At 45.6% G+C, this 20,270-nt stretch overlaps 1 protein-coding gene across 1 annotated transcript in view; it reads left to right on the forward strand.

Annotated features, from left to right (window-relative positions):
• The window catches only part of TMEM263 (transmembrane protein 263), an 87,259-nt gene that overhangs the window by 62,981 nt on the left and 4,008 nt on the right, over positions 1 to 20,270 (forward strand). The window contains exon 2 of the mRNA XM_069628266.1: positions 9,288 to 9,356. Within this exon, the coding sequence (XP_069484367.1) occupies positions 9,293 to 9,356 (64 nt within the window). The 5' untranslated portion in view covers positions 9,288 to 9,292. The remainder of the gene's footprint in view (positions 1 to 9,287; positions 9,357 to 20,270) is intronic.

A 20,270-nucleotide genomic window follows, 5' to 3' on the forward strand; every position in this document is an offset into this window, starting at 1 on the left:
CGAGGTGGAATAGGTAATTGTACTAGAACACTAGCTGGTTTATTCTCAACTTCACTTAAGTGAAAAATTCAACAAATCCATTCTCATTCCTTCCCACCAAAACTGAAGCGAAGCCGTAAGAATGCCAAAGTCTTGTTGTACCGAGGATGTCCTGCGAAGGGGAATTCATGACATTGTTTCAACACCTATTCGATCAGATCTTTGAGGGGTAAAAATAATCTCACATCAAAAATATGGTCGACCCACCTCTGATCTCCCTAGAAGGAGCCTTTCTCATCCACTCATGCAGTTGTTCCCTAGCCATCAGATGGTGAACTTCATCACCAAAAATGTATCGTCTTTGCCTTAATTTTCTCCACATCTCCCACCAATAAGTTGATATCCTCAAGAAGAGGAACCCGAGCGATCAGACATGCCTTTTCACTACCTGGTAGGGACCTGGATTAAGCATCTCCCTTACCATTTAGCCATTCTGGCTTAAAGGTAATTACGAAATCATATTGCGCAAAGAGCAGACCACCAACGCTGCCTTTTTAAGGTTTTAGCAGAGGGCCAAAAGGTTGCTTTTCTGATATCTGTCAACACCGTAACCTTATGTCTTGTTTCAAGTAAGTAATGTCTCCATTCCACAAATGCTGCCTTGATCACAAACGGCTCGCGATCGGAAATAGTTTCTTTCAGCTGTGTTGAATTTCTTAGAAAAGAACACCACAGAATGCAATAAGCCAATAGATCGATGTTGTTGCGATAGTATCAGTCCCATTGCCACATTGTAGCCCCTCCCTGCACCAGGGTAAGTGTTGCTGGATCGAAGCAGCTCCAGACCGTGTGTGCCCGAGAAGCCAGCCGCTGCCACCAGCAGTGACTGACAAGGTAATTGGGGGTCTGGGTGGGGGGGGGGGGGGGAGTACAGCAATCACTATTCCGAAAATCCCTTCCGCTCTTCTTGCCTACATAGCATAGCACACCAAAATTAGCCTGCTAGTAAAGCGTATCCTGATCATTGCTGTGTACCAACTGTTCAGTGGTTTTAATTACTATTGTGTGCCATACACTTGGACACTCTCCCTGTATCCGGGATACCTCAAATATAGGTGGTTTGCATTTACTGTTGTACCTCCAATTTAGGAGTCTGCCCTCTGTTAAGGTGGAGCTTAGCCATGCGTCAAACTCGGATAGAATTATGAGATTGGCTCGCGCGTCACACTTGGATAGATTTCTGAGGTTTAGCCAGGCTTTGCACTTAGCTAGAATTGTGAATATTATGCATGCATTACGCCTTGAATTATGAAGTTTAGTCAGGCGTCCGACTTGGATAGAATTATGGAGATTAGCCATTGGACGCAACAGATAGGATTGTGTAGATTAGCAACATGGAAGAATTTGGCGAGTAGCCAAAGCACCAACCACCTGCTTCTACCTTGCTAGCCAATCTATACCCCAACCCAAGCAACACACACTTGGAACAAACAAACCCGGACACTGGACCTTACCCGTACGGACACAAGCCGTTGTGCACAACCTTAAACACCTGCCAATCTATACATACAACACACATACACACCCCAACATAAGTCACATAGAAACATCCCAGGCATTGGACCTTACCCGTATGGATACAACAAGACGGTGTACGCAACCTACCACCTGCAAGCCAATACACAGACGCCAGTTTCTCCTGTTCTGGACCTGTCATGCTTTCCTCAGTAACTAACCTTGTCCTCTCTTGCAAAGCCACCTGAGCACCTGGAGACTGCCCTTGGGTGGTAGCACATTATAAATCGACATAATATAACATCCAAGGCATCTGCCTCCACAAAGAGGCTGCTCAACATCTGGAAAACACTGGTCCTTTGAACCTGTTCAGAAACTGAAAGGCCTCTTCTGCCTCTGTGGACCAACTGAACCTTAACCGTGTATGAAACGATGATACAAATTTGCGAATCCTAAAAAACGTTGGTAGGTGGGCATTCCTTGACTGGTCAAGCTTACCAATATCAATTTCGGGACCTTCTGGGGAAATTAAGATTGCCTACATTCCACTCGAGTGGTGTGAAACTTAATGAAGATATTTGCTCCCTGAATCCAGTCCTGTAGAGGATTCAATTCCTGATCCTTTTTTTTTTTAAATGCTCTGTAATCTATATACCTGCACAATGGTTTGTCTTTTTTTTAGGGACAAAAAAATAAAGACGATGCTGCTGGTGACTGTCTGATGAACTTTGGCCAGATTCTCATTTAAGGATTCTTTGAGGTGCTAATTATCTAGGTCAACGCATAAATCCTACTACATTAATTTGTTGCCCCTGTCTCCGGTTCTTCAATTGTACAGTCCAAAAGGCGATGTGGTAAGTTCACAGGCCTCCTGCTCATCGAACACCTCCTTGAATTCTAGATATGTCAGGTGAAACTCCCATCACTGCACCTACAGAATGCGTATCCGGCACTCCTCCCGCAAAACTACGCCCACTGCGTTCTCTCATACCACTGAAGGACATAGTTCTTTCTTTGACATTCTGCTTTACAAAACTCAGAATGAAATTCCACAAGTCTCTGCCCCCAATCAATCTGAGGATTATGTAACTTTAGCCAAGGACTTCCCACAATGAATTGTAACTGGGGAGCATCAATGAATTCAAACGCCATCTCCTCCCGGTGTTTACCTGCTATCGCCAATCAGTTTAGTTTCATGAGTAATTGGACTTGATGACAACTGAGTACCATCCACACCCCTCACCTGTTCTGGCATCCTCTTTGTGATAATTGGAACCTCTTACGAAGCGGGCAGTTTTCTATCCATAAAGTTACCTGTTGCCCCAGAATCAAGCACCCAAGGTGCACCACAACTCAACTTGCTTTCCCGGAATAAAGATGCATTCAAATTAATGTGAGATATTGCAGCCTGCAAAGTGTTGATGACCTTTTGACCTGTGGCAGCAAAATGGGAAATCTTTGAGGTGTCTCCATGGGCACCTTCCTACATGGTGATTGCTGTCCCCACAATACAAGCGCAAGTTTGCCTCTCCTTTTTTTCCTTCTGTGCCTTAGTTAGTTTCTCTCAATTGACTCACTCTTTCAGGAGTTCTCACCGCCCTCGCCCTACTTCCTCCACCTTGAACCACTTGGCTCCTTATCCAAGTTCTACCTTTTGGAAAATGTACGCTCTGTCCTCCTTTCACTTAATCTCAACTCTTCCTGCATTACTAACAAAAGAAGATCCTCACAAATTGTAGGTCTGTTCGTGACCACTGCCAAAGCGTCCTTGAGCTTTTCTTTTAATCCCCTATAAGAGAGTGGCTCGCTTTTCTTCGGCCAGCCACTCCAAGACAAGAGCTTGACATTGCATAAATCATGTAGTCAATTCCTTACTCCCTTGATTTTAATTCTAGAAACTCTCCCTCTAGACTTTGTGACCACATAATACCCAGCTCGGTTTTGAACACCAGCAAATTCTGTAACTCTGGACCACCCAGAGCAACCAAAGGAGCAGACCATGCAGCTGCATCTTTCGACCTATACAACAATATAAATGCCACCTTCGATGTCTCAGTAGGAAATGCTTCGGGCTACAAAGGAAAGGAAATGTAACTCTCCTTGCATCCAAAAAGTCTTGGGTTGCCTCCTCCTAGAGCTGGAAGGCTGGTACAGCATACAATCCTGCTGTAACCTTAAACCAGTTTACATTCCAGGCAAATTGTACACTTTAATTTAGTCACTGCGCTCACTTGGCTCTCTAGTTTCACTCACCGCTAGTTTCACTCACCGTGCCTTCCATGCTAACTGGCTCTCTGAAAACTTCACTGCGCTCGTTTACTCTTAAGTTTAACTGTGCCGCTTCGTCACAACGGACGCTCACTCTAACAAATTGCTTCCATGGTTCCAGTTCATGCACTCTCCACGCTAGGTTCTTTTTGATAAACTTGCTTGGGCGCTCTTCCAAACTCAAGTCTATGGGATCGCACAGACAAACATATGGTCATGCTGAAATAACTTTGTATTTTTTTTAAAAAGCAAACCATGCAAAAGCCTCGGTTCTGTCCACGGCCTTATATAGCCTTGTGTTGCTTACATCGGTTAAAAAATAACAAACTATATATTGGTGCACTGACTGCAGTTCTTTTCAGAATTGAAAACGAATGTACAGTTTCCTACTTTTTGCTTTTGTAAATTTCTTTCACATTGTCACTGCTTCTCCTTTTCATCCTTTTTGTTTTATTATGTTTTATTCTCTTCTTTTTAAAGCTTAATAGCTGCTACCTTCCTTGGTCTCATTCACGGTAAAAGGCAGTTTAGAACACTGCTGAAGGTTCCAAGTGCTCACGGTGCCTTTTCCACCACCCGGTTCGCCGTTCTGCATTTTGGAATGGGACTGACCATTACTCCTTTAGTTAAGGAATATGACAAGGCCATTTAAACTGCCAAACATTCAGAACTATAATCTGACTCAACACACTGTTGTCCATTTCTCATCCTCATGCTTCCCACTCTGTGCACAGTTATACTATTTCTAAGCACAAACCTGACACAAATCCAGGGAAGTTATTTAACAGTCAGAGTAGAAATTGAGAGTTCAGGCTGAAATAGTCTTCCTGAGCAACACAGCACGTCCCTCCCCTCTAATCTCTAGTTATATTTTGTTTCCGAAGGTGTAGGTTCTTGCTACGGAATGGCATGCTTTTTGGTTTGTAGGTTTTATAGTACAACAGATTTAAATAGTTGCCATTTGAGAAGGATCTTGAACAACTGCTTGACTGCCGGTCTGCTTTACGTGTGCACATTTCCCCCTCCTACATGGATGCAAGTCCTTTCACCTTTCACCCTGTTGCCCTATCCCATATGCATTGGCTAACTATCACTGGCTATGCTGCCAAAACCTCCACCCTCCCCTGGGCGAGGGCCTTCTCCCTCCACCTTGTCTTTGTTCCCGTAATTGTTTTAGATTTAACCTCCTACTTGTGTATGGCCCTTTTTCCTTACACCAAATTGTGTGTAGACATGTTTGTACATGTGGAGAGGGGTGGATATATATGTATATGTATATGGGGTCTCGGGGAGGCATGGTATTACAAGTTTGACACTGACACAATGGGTACAATTTGTAAAACCTTTATTGAAGTTGTTGGGGCTGGAAAAACTCCTACTTTGCCCTAAAAATAAGGTGCAAGTAGTCTCGACCATCAAATGATAAACAAAACAGTCCTAGTGGAGTCCGTCAAAATCAAAATGGCCTATGCTAACAAAACCTAATGCCTGCCCTTCTCTTGTACAAAAAGTGTATAAAGAAGAAATGTATGTCCCTGTAGGCAGGATGACACACACTGGTTTGGATTTCAACACAATAAACAGTTCCACAACGTGGGTCGAGACCTGCCTGGCCTTCCACGTAAAAGTCTCTTTGCCTGACTTCCAAATAACATTTAAACAAAATTCACGTAGGTCCCTCTGTCAGGCTCTGACTTCTTATCACACAGTTCAACACAAACTTGCAAGGGGGCTCCCTTCCCCAATCTTATTAGACTTGGTCTCCCTCTGTCGGGCTCCGACCACTTTCGGATGTCAGACTTTCGAATGAGCATGGTCTTATTTACAGACCACCGCAAGACCACTTTGACTCAAAGTTCACTGTTTAACTTTCACCCTGCCCCCCCCTTTTCTAGGAGGTAATCTTGCTTACTTCACTCTTGCTGTTCATTCGCTTTTTTGCTTCAAATAATATACCCATTGCTGAGACTATCGAGTTGGTTACTTCCTTTTGCCGAATCACTCCGTTACTTAGTATTGCTGATTTTGCAGCCATCTTTATTTCAAAGTTCATTCATAAGTTTGCCTTTCCTCACATCTCACCTACACACGTTTAGCCTTCACTTGCGATAGAATGTCGCTACTTCAAACTTTTAACACACCAGTCTCTCAGGTCGCTTGCCAACTCGCCGACTGTGTGCGTTTATTTATTTTTTTCTTTATTTCCAATTCACATGTCAAGATTAGGTACCACAGGCTTGACCACGCTTCCCCGACTCTGCCGTTCACCCAGGCGGATTGCTGGCGTCCTTGAACTGAAATACAGTCTTCACTTTTGGGTTATGGCTCTCTCCACGTGTCTTCCACAGCCTGTCTGAGGTAACTATCTCCAGTAAGGAACTGTTGGGGGTTTTCCACTCGCTGCTCTCGTCCCTTAGTCCGTCGCTCCGCTCCGGTAGGTTTGCCTTCGTCCTGGAAGCCCTGTTCGCACTCGTGTCCCACCTTGTTCAGTGTGTCTCTAGGTTCTGCCTTTTTATTCGTGTGAGGAGAGCTAATTGGTATCGGGTGTATGCACTTCAAGTCAAGTGCCTGACTTTGCCTGATTCGATTAGCGGGACATGTCTAGTATGATTTGTAAAAGTTAGTGTTACTGTTGCCCTCTTCGGCCCAGTGTTTGGGAAAAAGGGGATGGGCGGAATGTAGGACCTCAATCCTAAAACAAAATAGGATGGGGCAGAAACAAAATGGCAGGGAATACCGCTGCTCACAATCTGCTGCCTCCACCTCACTCGCTAAAGACCCCTCACCCAAGTGATCCTCCTGCACTGGTCCACCCCCAGGGTCTGGATCTGAAGGCGATGGCCGTGCCCTAGCAACCAGCGGGGGATCCCTGGGGACTAACAGGTGAGATACCCTCTGGTTTCTCACTGGGGGGCGGGGGAGGGCGGAGCGGAGCGGAGCGGAGCGGTGTGTGTGTGTGTGTGTGTGTGTGTGTGTGTGTGTGTGTGTGTGTGTGTGTGTGTGTGTGTGTGTGTGTGTGTGTGTGTGTGTGTGTGTGTGTGTGTGTGTGTGTGTGGCCTATAGGGGATATGTGGGGGGGATGTTTGTGTGGTTAGCAATTAAAGAACCAACACTAATTTGATTAATTGACAGCAATAATGTACTCGTTGCAGCCAAAAGTAAATGTATTAGTAGTCCTACCTGAAGAGTAAGGCTAAGCACTGCCACCTGTATCTAGAGGGCCACTTGTAGCATTTCAAATGATGGGACGCGACTCTTATGAACCAGTCACTTTAGGTATGGCGATTTATATTTGACTGAGCGCCGGTGCTTATCCGTCATCTCGTGTCTGAACTGTGCATATCTGTAAATGCTATTTGAGCAGATTGAGCCAGGTGTGTTTCACGCTGGTATTAGGTACGGATTGCTGAGGATATGAGTTGTGCATTCTTGAAGTGAATAACCTGCAAAAGCATTCGAGTTATTTTAAGCCTCCGGAGTAGGTCATATGAACAGATATTCCTGCTATATAAACAAGTCAGAACAAACTGGCAGTTTACACGGGGACAAAACAGTTTAATTACTGTGGTAATTAAACCTCAACTTGGTCGTTACAGCAACTTTAGTGGAATGTTTGGTTAGTCAGATGAGGATATGCCACGTTAATTGGCAGTTCTCCTTAATTAGTTTGATTCAGTTCTTTAGCCATGCCCACATACTTGCAGACCGGAATGACTGGTTCAAAGGCACTGATTAGTAAGGCGTCCCCATACCAAAGACTATCTAGAACTGTAATTCTATATGCAGTGCTACGATCCACTGCTTAAGTACTCTATTCATATCTTTTGAAGGCTAAGGAGTCCATGTTTGAGACTACGACATATCTCCCCACCCATGTCTTGCACAAAATAATGAAATGTATCGGCAGATCTGGTTGTATAAAAAGACCTAAATGCTGCAAGGGCAACCCTAGATGGATTCTCAACACACCTCTCAATTGACGACTTAGTTGTCGGTAGCTGGCAATCCATGGCCAGCTTCTTTAGAAGGGATTGTGTACAGCCATCTTTCCAAGACAACCCCCGCTCCTCTCCCCTGCTTCCAGGCGGGGCAATTATTTGGAAATGTAGAAATGGACAGGCCAAACCGCTCCTTAAGCAGCCTTGATGTGCAGGTGTTTATAACCTCAAATAACGATTCTGTTCTGATAGCTTGCCAAGGCAAAGATTGCAATAAAAATATCACATGGCCGGGTGGATAGCTAAATCGCAACATGCCAGCCTCGGAGGCAACCATGTCCTTTGACACGTGTTCAAATCCACAGTCGTGCTGATTCAGCCCTTCATCTTTCTGAGGTCGAAAGAGTACTGTGAGTGGGTAATGCACCGAATTATTATAGCACTTAAGTGGTACACACCTGAAGGAAGTGTTTAAATTACTAAATTGATGATAAAGCCTTATAGACTGAGGAAGGGGTCATTATCATGGAATAATGGGCCACCACCAAGTTATTGCCAAGCGATAATGGCCCCTCCCGAAGTCTATAGCACACATGGTGGTAGTAATGCATATTTTTGAAGTTTTGCAGGTGAAGTAAATAAATGTTACTTGGGTAAAGTAAATGGGCAAAATGAGTTAATACATTAAATGTAGTTATTTTGTAATTTTGAAATGCCGTCGTTCTCAAATTAAGCATTTAATTGTAAACTTGCCTGCACTAAACGAGCATGCGTTTGGTGTCATGTCGAAGTAAACTTTATAAGAGAGCATTTCCCATGTTTCATCTTTCTCTTTCATATGTGAAATAGGATATTGCAGCAGAAAAGTCCTCTTACAGAAGGAGTGTCTTGTTGAAGGAAATCCTGCCTTGAAGTTGCATTGTCTTTCCCTGTCTGCTTTTGAAGAAGAGTGCAGTCAATACTAGTAGTTATTGACTGCACTCTAAACATTCTGATTGGCAGAGAGGAGGTCAATAGGAATCGCCATCTTCTAACATAAAATATTGTTGTATGTTGCTTGATCATTGATTACCTCCTGGAGACCATACTGATGGTGGGCGAGTATAGAAGCATTTAAAATAATTGTTAGGGAGACTAAGGCTGTAAAGGGGATACAACCATTTGTGATTCAATACTAAGTTTAAACTACTATCTTTAATCTAGACGGGTATGTATTTACCCCTTCGTATTCAGTGATAGTCGCCTGTGAAAAGGTGGTCAGGGGGCGCCATTTCCCCAAATGTGCACTCCCACAAAAATAAAGCACCCTCCAAATATTCTAGGACTGGAATCAAAATAGTAATGACTATGTGGGGGTGGAGGCGTCCAGGGGTGCAGGGAAAAATTGTTCCCACCTGTCGACTTTTTCCCAGGGGACATTTTCACTTGGAACCGGTTTGATGTATACAGACGTGTCATTTATGTAGCGTTCTGACCTAGTACAGTGCATTCTGTAACCTATAAAGTGAATTTTCGCTTCCTGCTTGTGATTTCCAGGTTATTAGTTTTATGTAAATATAAACTGCATGCTTTCATTTTTGTTCATAGGAAAAATGAGTCAAACAGAAAGCGGCGAAGAGGAGGTGCCCTCCTACCTGCGTGATGAGCCACCAGAAGGTAACGCTTCTAAATATTTAATTTAAAGAAGAATCGTGGTACATAACTAATGCATTCTATAAAAAGAAATTCCTTCTGGTGGCGCTGCTGCGAATTCTCTGCATTGCAGAACAGTGTACTTTTTTTATTTTTTTTTATTTTTTTTTTTATGTATCCAAGTTCGTTTTCAGTGTAATCTTACCACAAGACGACTTGCTGGTAAAGTACGACCCCCAAGATTCATAGTTCTCTATGGCATCAAGCAACTGATGCAAAATAGCCCCCACCCCCAGCTCCATTTCCCCCACCAAGTTATATAGAACTGATAAGCATTGAAAGCTTTTTCAGAGCAGCAGTCCATGCAGATTTGGACAGCCCTCCCAACCATGCCAGACGCATTATACCATGTGCAAACAGCAATTAAAAATCCTTCCCTGCACACCTCTGCAACCAACTTGCATACCACGTCTGCACCCAATGCACCACGTGCACAAGAGTCCCATCTGGGCATACACGCCTCCATTCCCTTGGCACAGACTGCCTTGAAGCAGACCTGCAAACGGTACCAGGGTGCTTCCCGACTGCATGCATAAACGCAACAGTAAAACTATCTTACATTCTTGCTCTCTCCCCACTAACCAACTCCTTCTGCCCAACCCACCCCCTTCATATCCGCCAGAGCACCTGGAGAACTTGAAAATGTCGGTAGTGCACAGTAAAAATCCCAGTAACATGAAAATAGATCGACATGGTTCACTTGGTCACTTTAAAATATCAAGTGGAGTGGCTTGTGGCAAGTGATTAAGCTCGCTACTTACCTTGAAGAACAGTATGTGGTTCATAAAAGCAATAGTTAAATACAATTCTGAAATACGTGAAGCCTTGGATTAATTAAAAAATGAAATGTACTTCCAGCTGAAAAGCAAAAACATTCCTAAAAATGTATGTGCTTGGATTAAACACGGAATAAGTTGAATGCATGTTTAGATTCAAGCATATGAGAAGCCGAAACAAAGACATTCAGAGTATTGAGAGTCTGGGACCCGCACCCAAATGAGAAGTTAATGGAGCGACAATTGCTTAGCAGGAGTAAACCCAGCAGTTCTGAATATTGTGAGTCAGGGACTCGCGACCATAATGAGAGAAGAATAAGTGAAAAGGAATACTAGGCTTGCTAGGAGTGTGCCAATTTGTTGGGATAAAACAGTAGAAATGTAATCGGCATATTCTTGCGAACTGCCTTTTCACATTTACTAAAGAAAATACATGCCCGAGAGGCCCAGAAGGAGAGCAAGTCGTATAAGGAGGAATCTAGGGGAAAGGATTCAGATGCTTGGTGTCCTAAATTTGTCAACATTTCTATATTTTCACCAGTTTTGATTACCCGAGAGACTGAACTTTTCTGTTGGTTGGATCTACAAAGAACACTTTACTTTGGGAAGTGATCATCCTTGCACAGTTGGTTTAAGTTATTAGTGTTGGGACCAGAGGTAGGAGTTTTGAGACCCGACAGTGACAGACTTGATTTGTTTTGGACATTCTGACAATTTCCTTAGCTTTCTTTGAAGCGGGGCAGCACCTCCTAGTTTTAGGGATAGAAAGGAATGTTTTCAACCCATTGAGAGTTTCTGCCCAAAAACGTTGTCCGAGTATTACTTCTGCACCCTCAGTCTTGCACTTCAGACTAGTCGAGTAGGAGAGTGTGTATTGGATGCAGGGGAAGCACCCCGGACGCGATCTACCTAGAAGGCGCAGAGTGGAGACTAGCCATGGAGTGCGCAACTTTCGAACCAGTGAGGATTACCAAAGGGAGATGCTGGGAGACCAGCGAGCAAGGCACTGGAGAAACCACTGCACGAGAGACCTATCCAGGGCCTGATGGTGGTGTGACAATGAGTGAAGCATGGTGGGCTAAGCACCTGCACAACTATGCCGACAATCAATGCTGGTACTGAGCTCGCTGTCGTCCAAAGAAGGCGGCAGCATGTGGCGAAGCTGAGATCGGGACGCCGACAAAAGCTGAGCAGAAAGAAACTGAATACACAGAAGACCCGAGCGAGTGCCGAGCCCTGCAAGGTCTCCATACTCTACTGAAGGTACCAGGGAGCGGGGTGGGGGGGGGGGGGGAAGAGTAGGAAACAGCCAGGGAAGGAACACAGGACAGTCGTCCCAGTCATCAAGACATGTCAAAAGGAGCGTATTTATTGAATTACCAATGTGAAGGGTGTCAAGAGCCAATAAACCAGCAACCATGTTAAGAGAGTGACGTGCATGAGAAGAGTAACTCGTCCTGGTCCCAAAGAAGATGCACAAGGACTATATTTAACTGGCAATGTGGAGAGCTTGTAGAGCGAATACCAAATGAACCCAAAAGTACAATTCGAGCGAGTTTGGAGAATAGAAGAGAAGGCACTAAAGCAAGGCATGAAATAAGCAGTGTTGCATAGCAAATTGCTATGCAATTCTGTAGTTTTGCTAATTAAATTGACAGTTGTGTAGCACAACTAGCTATTTAAATTACATTTTTCAATGAATGCACAGCTCACCCAGTATTGCTCTTGCCCTCAGGGCTCACACCGCCTTTTATCTGTTCTCTGCAAGTTCAAAGGGGCTAATGGAGAGAGAGCGTGCAGCAGTAATAGTCTCCTCTAATCTAGAAGTGGCAAAGGGCTGTGTGGGAGTGCTAGGCAAGAAAAGTTATTTTTCAAATAATTGCAAACAAGAAGTAATCTGGATGGCACTTTTATTAAGCAAACTACATCCTGTCTGGCGAAGACTAGTATGTTTTTCTTCTTTAAAACACTTTTTTAAAATTGTTTTGCATATAACCAAAATGTAAAAAACAGCACAACATAAAAATAAACACTGAAGCACGGTTGGATGACACTGCTAAGTTCAAAGAAATCATACCAAGGGAATTGTCAAAAGAAAAACTTACCAGACCAAATAAAGCTCCATCTAATCTGTGCGGACATGATCCTCCCCTGCACCCAACCCACTTTCCCCAAATGTTCTCCCATTTCGCGGGGCAGCCCCTATTCTCTTCTCCAGGGCTGGGAAACAGCATAAAAGGGGAGGATTTTTGGACTACTGACAGTCGACCACTGTAACAAGGACACTGAAGCAGAAGACTAGCACAGACATCAGCAGCACCACCTTCCAGGACCGCAAAAGCACCAGTGAAGTGCTGCAGCTGTGCTGACCGCATTCTCACATCGACATTAAAGACACATCAAGGCTCCCCCCCCCCCCCCCCCAAAAGGCTGGTGGGACCAACTAGCCTCAAGACCATAATTTTGGGCCATCCCTGACTTGCTGTGACTTGAATCAATAAAACCAAACACTAGGCATTGTTACTTTGACAAATGGAGAAGATTCGTAATTTGGTGCCAGTCTAAAGGTGTGGGGTTAGTATTCAACTCCTTGAAGGTCCACCTGGCGGCTTTGTCCGCCTACACGACCTCTCGTAATAAGGTCTTGTGTTGGAAAGTACCGGTCATCAAAGCATTCATGGAACGAGTAAAGAGACTCCACCCTGCATTTCTAACCCACCTGTCATGATTCCTGCCCCTCAATTCCCCAGCCCTCCAAGATGTCAGGCTGGAGCCAGGCCACGATCACCTACATGGCCCTCAAGGGCCTCTCCATCCCTCCAAAGACCCACTTGGAGTCAGACTTGGCGCTTGTGGCACCAGACTCACTCCCATAGGATAACATTGGGGATTGGACTTGTAGTGCATTGATGGGGACAAGATGGATGCCCCCACATATTTCGGTTCCCAGAACTGCATGTGCAGTGTAGTCTTTTGGGTTTGGTTCAGCCCAGCGCCACCTGGGATACCCAGAGACTATTTAAGCCACGCCCAGGCTGCGAAGCATGCTTTGCGTTTTCTGCACCTGCAGCGTGACACTCACCGTGTTCGGATCGGTCTCCAGTAGGCCTGCATCTTTCTTCTGCGCTCAGCTCCTGCAAGAACACTGTTAGGAACAGCCTTACCTTGCGGCGCTTCTGCCCATAGCTCATCGCTCCTTCTGTTCAGCGGGCATCTTCGGCGGTGTCATTCCCATCACGGCACGCCGCTTCCTAAGGGAAAAGAACAGAAAAAAGGCATTAGTAAGCATTCAGCAAATCTTCACTTATTTTTAAAGACTGTACGAGCTTCAAACGCTTACCTGAATCCCAGCCGCTCTGGGGAAACTCTGTCTCCGGAACTTCTCCATCTGCAAGAGAGAAAAGACACTCCAGGTTAGCGTGGAAATATCTAGAGGCGCAGCATACCGCGCTTACTCACCGCATTACTTCTTCATAAGCGGCATCCACGCTGAAAACGTCGTGGCACCTAAAAGACACAGAAAAAGAACTCTGTTCAATACAAATACGAAAGGGTTGCATTGCGCATTGCGCTCTCTCACCTTCAGCGCTACTCGCCTCAGCAGCACGTCGCCATCCCCGGCCGCCGGCCATCATCGAAGGAAGGAAGGAAGGAAGGAAAGGAACGAAGTTAGAGAACTGTTCAAAGGACTTATTATGCTTACCTGTCAGACTCTTGCCAGTGAAGTAACTAGGCAGCAACGAGCCCACATCAATCAACGCACCCCTGCACTGAAAGCAGGACGGAGAGCACACTTTCCAAGAAAACAAGGTGCGCTGTGGATCAAAGGGAAGGGTTGGACCCCGGGGAAGAAGGGGTTTAAGCACACAGACAATAGCGGGTTAAACTCTACCAATCCTGTGTTTCAGGCCCAGTCTCCAGTCGAGTAGACTCCAGGGAATGGTTTGAGGTCGTAAGAGGTCAGAACAGGCTGAGTGACGTCCCCGTGGATACCAGGTGAGCGTTAAACCGCCGCCAGGTTGGGATTTCAATCTGGTACTCGCTAAACTCATGGGACCCCCTTTTGAGCCTATGCACAAGTCTATGCTCAAACACCTGACTTCTAAAACTGCCTTCTTAGTGGCTATCACTTCCATAAGAAGGGTTAGTGAAATTCAAGCATTGTCAGTGCAGGATCCTTTCTTTGTTGTACACAAAGACAAGTTGGTTTTACGTACTCGCCCCAAGTTCTCCCCTAAATTCATTTCCAAATGTCATGTAAACCAGTCAATTGAGCTACCAGCTTTCTTCCAGGAGCCCAACAGCTCAGCTGAGGTGAAACTCCACACACTAGATATGAGGAGGGCGGTCCTCTACAACGTAGAAAAGACCGCTAAGAAAGACAGATCAGCTGTTCCTCTCCATAGCGCCAGGCAGAGAAGGAGATCGCATCTCTAAAAAATGCCATCTCTAGGTGGATGGTCGGATGTATCAAACTGTGCTATTCCCTTTCAGATAAAACGCTGCCTTTTACGCTGAGCGCCCACTCTACAAGAGGGACTGGAGCCACTCTGGCATTCATTGCAAATGTACCCCTGGACAGTATTTGCAAAGCAGCTACATGGTTCTCTATTTACACCTTTACTCAGCACTACTGCATTGACACTCCTTCCAAGACAGATGCACAAGTGGGCCAAGCGGTTCTGAAACATTTGTTCACACCTGACCCTTCTCACATCCCACCTCCTCCTTCTAATACTGCTCACTAATCTATGCACAGCATGTGATCTAAGCAGATTCCACACGCCTCAGAAGGCATATATTACTCACCGTAATCTTATTTCGAAGGGATTGTGTCCTCCGACGTATTCCTCATCTTAGATATATCCTTCCAGCTCTGCTGGCCTCGGAAAATGTTTTCTCCAGAGGGCGCTGCGCGTCGACGTCCCTCGAGTCGATGTCCTTCGACAGCTGCCGTATCGACGCTCGTCATCATCCTGCCTATAAAGGCCGCGCGCAGTGTCCGTTGGTCAGTTCCGTTTTTCCGCGCTACTCGGTGCCTCGGAATACCGTTGCTCAGTTCTTAGTCAGATAATCCTATTTACCTCGAGTTATTAGATCCGTACTCGATGGCTTCCTCGTCGGAACCGACAACTCCTCGATCCGGCTTCAAAAAATGTAGAGATTGTGGGAAAAAGATGTCGTTGACCGATCCTCACAGAAATTGTCTGTGGTGCTTGGGAGCCGAACACCATTGTTCGGAGTGCGAGGACTGTATGTCCATGACAGCTAAGGCCCTGAAGTAGCGTAGGGGGAAGCTGGAGAAAGGTAAGACTTTTAAAGCTTCTTCTTCGTCGACGTCGAGACATTCGTCTCCTCGTCACCATTCGCGCTCCAGGTCTCGGAGTGGGTCTCATCACTCCTCGAGATCGAAGCACTCGAAGAGGAGACGTCGAAGATCCCCTTCTCCGTCTTCCTCTTCCTCTGTTTCGCCAAAAAGAATCCCTTGCCCCACGAAACATAGTTCCCGGGCTGAATGGGAGGAATTCAGAAAAAATATGATGAGCGTCTTCGAGAAAGCGGCCTCGACCCCCTCGAAGACTGCCGAGAGCGATGCTCTGGTCGAAAGACCCGAAGGTCAAAAACGCCGCGAGTCGCAGTACCCGGCGAAAGAAACCTCTCGAGCGCGTCTCGAACCCTCGAGTAGGACTATGACCTCCAAACCTTCCTCGAAGGTTCCGTCGTCTAAGGTTCCGTCGAGGTCGATGTCTTCGACGCCGTTGTCGAAGGGACCTTCGACACACGGGTCTGTCGACTCGACGCCGGCCTCGACACCGACGTTGACGCCGAGAAAAGTCACGGTGACCACACATCCAGTGACGATCCCCAGGCCCTCGACGTCGATATTGTCGAGTAGAATTCCAATTCTGTCGAGGTCCTCGAGGCCTCCACCTCTGTTTTCGACGCCACGCTCGAAGCCTTCGGCGTCGACGACATCGACGTTTTCGAGGCCAATAATGACAAGTTCGGCACCCTCTGCCTTGGAAATGGGATTTACTCCCTTTATGAGTTCAGAACAATTGAGAACTATATCCTCAATTTTAGAAGAGGGTGATTTGTCTGAACAAGACACATTTGAGTTACAGGGACCTGTAACCCCAGTTAGAGAGGAATTTTCCTCTGAAGAGCGCAGATTAAAGGATCTTCATGATTCTTTACATGAGGCAAGTGGGTTAGACACTTCCCCTGAGGTGGATTTTGCTAAGCCAGACCCGGGGGAGCATGCTGAAACCCCCTACAGAGCCTTAATGGCCAGGATTACAGAGTTCATGGGGTGGTCTACACCTTCACAATCTTTCCAGCAAGATGACCTCACGGATATTCTTGACAAAGGCCCACAAGAGGATCCAGTGGTGCCCTTTCATAAAGCTCTTCAGAGAAAGATCATGACAAACTGGGAGACCCCAGATGTAATACCAGCAGTAAATAAAAAACTGTCTGCAAAGTACAGGGTATCTTCCACAGACCCAGAGTTCTTGTCTAAACATCCATCCCCAGAAAGTCTGGTGGTACAAGCAGCATCCTCTACCGATGTCAAGACGGCTTATCCTACAGTCCCACAGGACAGGGACGATAAATATGATGCTATGGCAAAGAAAGTCTTTTCAGTATGTAGCATGGCGTTAAAGTCTGTTAATGCTACTTGCACCCTTGCTAGGTTCAGCCATACACTTTGGGAGTGTGCTTCTACAGCGGCTGACTGCATCCCGGAGGGAGAAGAAAGGGATGCGTTCCTGAATATTATACAGGACGGTAAAGACGCTATGTGCGAATCCCTCCAGCTGTTTGTAGGTTACGCAGGTCACAAGCTGGGGTTACCAATAACTAAGCAGACCATTTCCAGATGGATCATTCTAGCCATTCTGGAATGTTATAAACTGGCAGGGAAAGAGCCCCCTCAAAACCTTAGGGCTCATTCGACCAGAGGTATTGCAGCTTCATCGGCCCTCAAAAGAGGCGTGCCGATTAAAGACATATGTGCGGCCGCTACATGGTCGTCTGTCCATACCTTTACACGTTTTTACAATCTGGATTCCTCCTCTAGTCAAGAGACTAGGTTTGGAAGGGCTGTACTGCATTCTATTCATCAATAGAAGACAGCGTGAAGTCAGTACTCCCTCCTCCGAATATAGAATACTGCTATGGGAGCCTATCTAAGATGAGGAATACGTCGGAGGACACAATCCCTTCGAAGAACAAGTTACTTCTTACCTTGTAACGTTCTTTCGACGGGATGTTCCTCCGACGTATTCCTCATCGACCCTCCCATCCATCCCCGCAGTTCTACTTCCCTTGTTGTTGCAGCTTACGCTCCTTCAGGGTTATTAGTCTAGTCCAGACAGTAATACTGTGGGCTACAAAACGGAACTGAGCAACGGACGCTGCCCACGGCCTTTATAGGCAGGATGACGTCGAGCGTCGATACGGCGGCTGTCGAAGGACATCGACTCGAGGGACGTCGACGCGCAGCGCCCTCTGGAGAAAAAATTTTCCGAGGCCAGCAGAGCTGGAAGGATATATCTAAGATGAGGAATACGTCGGAGGAACATCCCGTCGAAAGAACGTTACAAGGTAAGAAGTAACTTGTTCTTCTGATGGTTGTATCTGCTTAGATTCACATGCGCCTGCCCTTCCTCCCCTCTGAGAGAAGGCGCATGGATGCTTTTAGTCTTATCTATCTGCTTGTGGATACTCTGTACTCGCGCTACTCCTCATGCTACCTCATGTCAGCAAAATACAATTGGAGGGTCCTACACGCGTGAGTGATCATGGGTACAGGGGACGTATTACTGGCACGCCCTGTTCGACATCCCTTTTCGAGTTTCGAAAAAATGATCTAATACTCTGCAGCTTCCACTAGATGTCGGCATATGCACAGCATGTGAATCTAAGCAGATACAAGCATCAGAAATAGGATTACGTTGAGTAATGTATCATGTGTGTATATATATATATATATCTCTTGACGTCCTTGTGTGCTAGATATGCAAAGCTTATAAAAAGTTACTCACCTGTATTATTTTTTCTTATATTAATTGATTCCATTTCACATTGAAAGTTATTAGTAGTTGCTGCATTTTAGATTTGCCTGTATACCTTGTTAATATATTAAAATGTATTTATATAACTTTTAAGTGAGAAAGTGTTTACTTGGATACCTTTTTGTGAGCCGATTTCATTGTACTGATCTACAGCTCACGTAACTCCCTCCTAAAATGAGCCTGGCTTCTCAGCCACTCTACCGACGTGTAGTACAGGCCTATATTAATAGTGGGTCCCTAATACCAAGAGATGTTTTATGAATTCCCACACCAATTGGACTTTAGAAAAATCTACTTAACAGTCTCCAGCTATGACTTAAAAATTGAACTTTTTTGTTTATGAAACTTCTGAACTTCTCCTTACACACCAAATGATGGGTCCAGCGTACAAAATACAGTACACTGCCCTGTGCAACACTGACTGCACCTAGCTGCACAGAGCTTTGCACTGAAAACTGTTTTCAGAGTCTTCATCATAATTATTTGTCCATTAATTCAGCTAACCTTTACAGCCACTCCCCTCACTAATGTCTTCAGTGGTACACAAAAAGTAGTGTTGTTGCTCATTTTATGTCTTGTGTACACAACTGCTGGTGACATTTAAAATATTGGTACACAATTGCTAATCAAGAATATTTTAATTGGCAAACCCTGCTAATCCATATTTGAAAACTGGAGTGTTGCCCAAGAATCAAACGAGTTCATGGAGATATCCAGGCTTCATTGAAGATTATAAAAGGGGAAACTGGTGAAACCGAGACATTTCATTCAGAGGCTATTGAAGAAATCGCCAAACAAAGAGAATAAGGATCTTCTCTTGGGTGAGTCTGTTGATTATCTTAGTGGTGGGGTCAGGTAGAGTTGAGTTTGGACAGAATTTTATTTTTAGGAATTTCTGATGACTGACGCTCAACCTTAGTTCTCTTAGAATCTGGGATAACTGCGCCGCCCGTAACTGCCTATGAAAATGTCAATGCAAATTATGGCACGGCACAGTGACCAAATAGATCACTGCCCCCAACCCACTTACCTTCAAAGCGGCACAATTCTGTGTGTGCCGACGACTCCCCACTATACGTGCGGCATCGGTTCAGAGCTGAAGCTGCAAGTGCCTTCTTCATTTTTTTTTTTGTTTTGTACTTTCTTGTCCCCCCTGCTTACTGATTGGGGGCAGTATTGGGAGTCAGTATTTTGTGTGCCCCCAAACTCGCAATGACTGTGGGGCAACACAAATGAGGGTGACATTTATGTCCCGAGCTGCGGGGGCATTTCCGACTCTGGTAATGCCGGGGGCCCATAGTTCTAAGCCCGAGCGAAGCACGGGCCTTAACACAAAGACCAAGAAAATGGCTGCCGGGAAAGGGAAAACTGAGTCAGTTTCCCTTTACATGGCGGCCATCGGGAGCAGATGCTCTGGGAACAGATATGTTCCCAGCGCGTCTCTTCCCGAAAGAAGATGGAGAAGAAGGTAAGTGGGGTGGGGTGGGGAAGGCAGGGAAGAGGGAAGGAAGGGGAAAAAAAGCCTTACCCGAGTCCCTGGCGGGGGGTGAAGGCTGCCTCTCAGCCCAGGGGAGGCTCGGAGCAGGAATGGCCCTGCTTCGAGCCTCATTGGCTGAGGGGCTGCTACAACCCCCACCGTGGACAATGGCAGTGGAATCCCAACTGGTTAATGACTCGGCGAGGGCCAATCAGAATGGTTCTTTCATTCTGATTGCGCCCAAGCCGGGTACTAGTATGGTATATTGCCTTCTATTTGATAGGTAGGGTGAACGCTTAAGCGATAGGGAAAGTTAGGCATGATCTACTTGCATTAAAAACCACTAAAATGTCCATTGCGTCTGACTTCTTCTTACCTGCCACACAACCCTTAAGGAGAGTAGTGAAGCAAAACCTTTTTTTCAAACGATATTTTCCCCAATAGTAAGGGAAGCCCAGGCAGGCTAGTGGCAGTGGTACCATTTGGATGCACTGTTGCTTGTACTGCATTGTAGCATTTTTGTGCATCTGTCCTTTTTATCTGA

This window comes from Ambystoma mexicanum, chromosome 12 (assembly GCF_040938575.1).
Source record: "Ambystoma mexicanum isolate Mex_15411 chromosome 12, UKY_AmexF1_1, whole genome shotgun sequence".
Taxonomy (NCBI): domain Eukaryota; kingdom Metazoa; phylum Chordata; class Amphibia; order Caudata; family Ambystomatidae; genus Ambystoma; species Ambystoma mexicanum.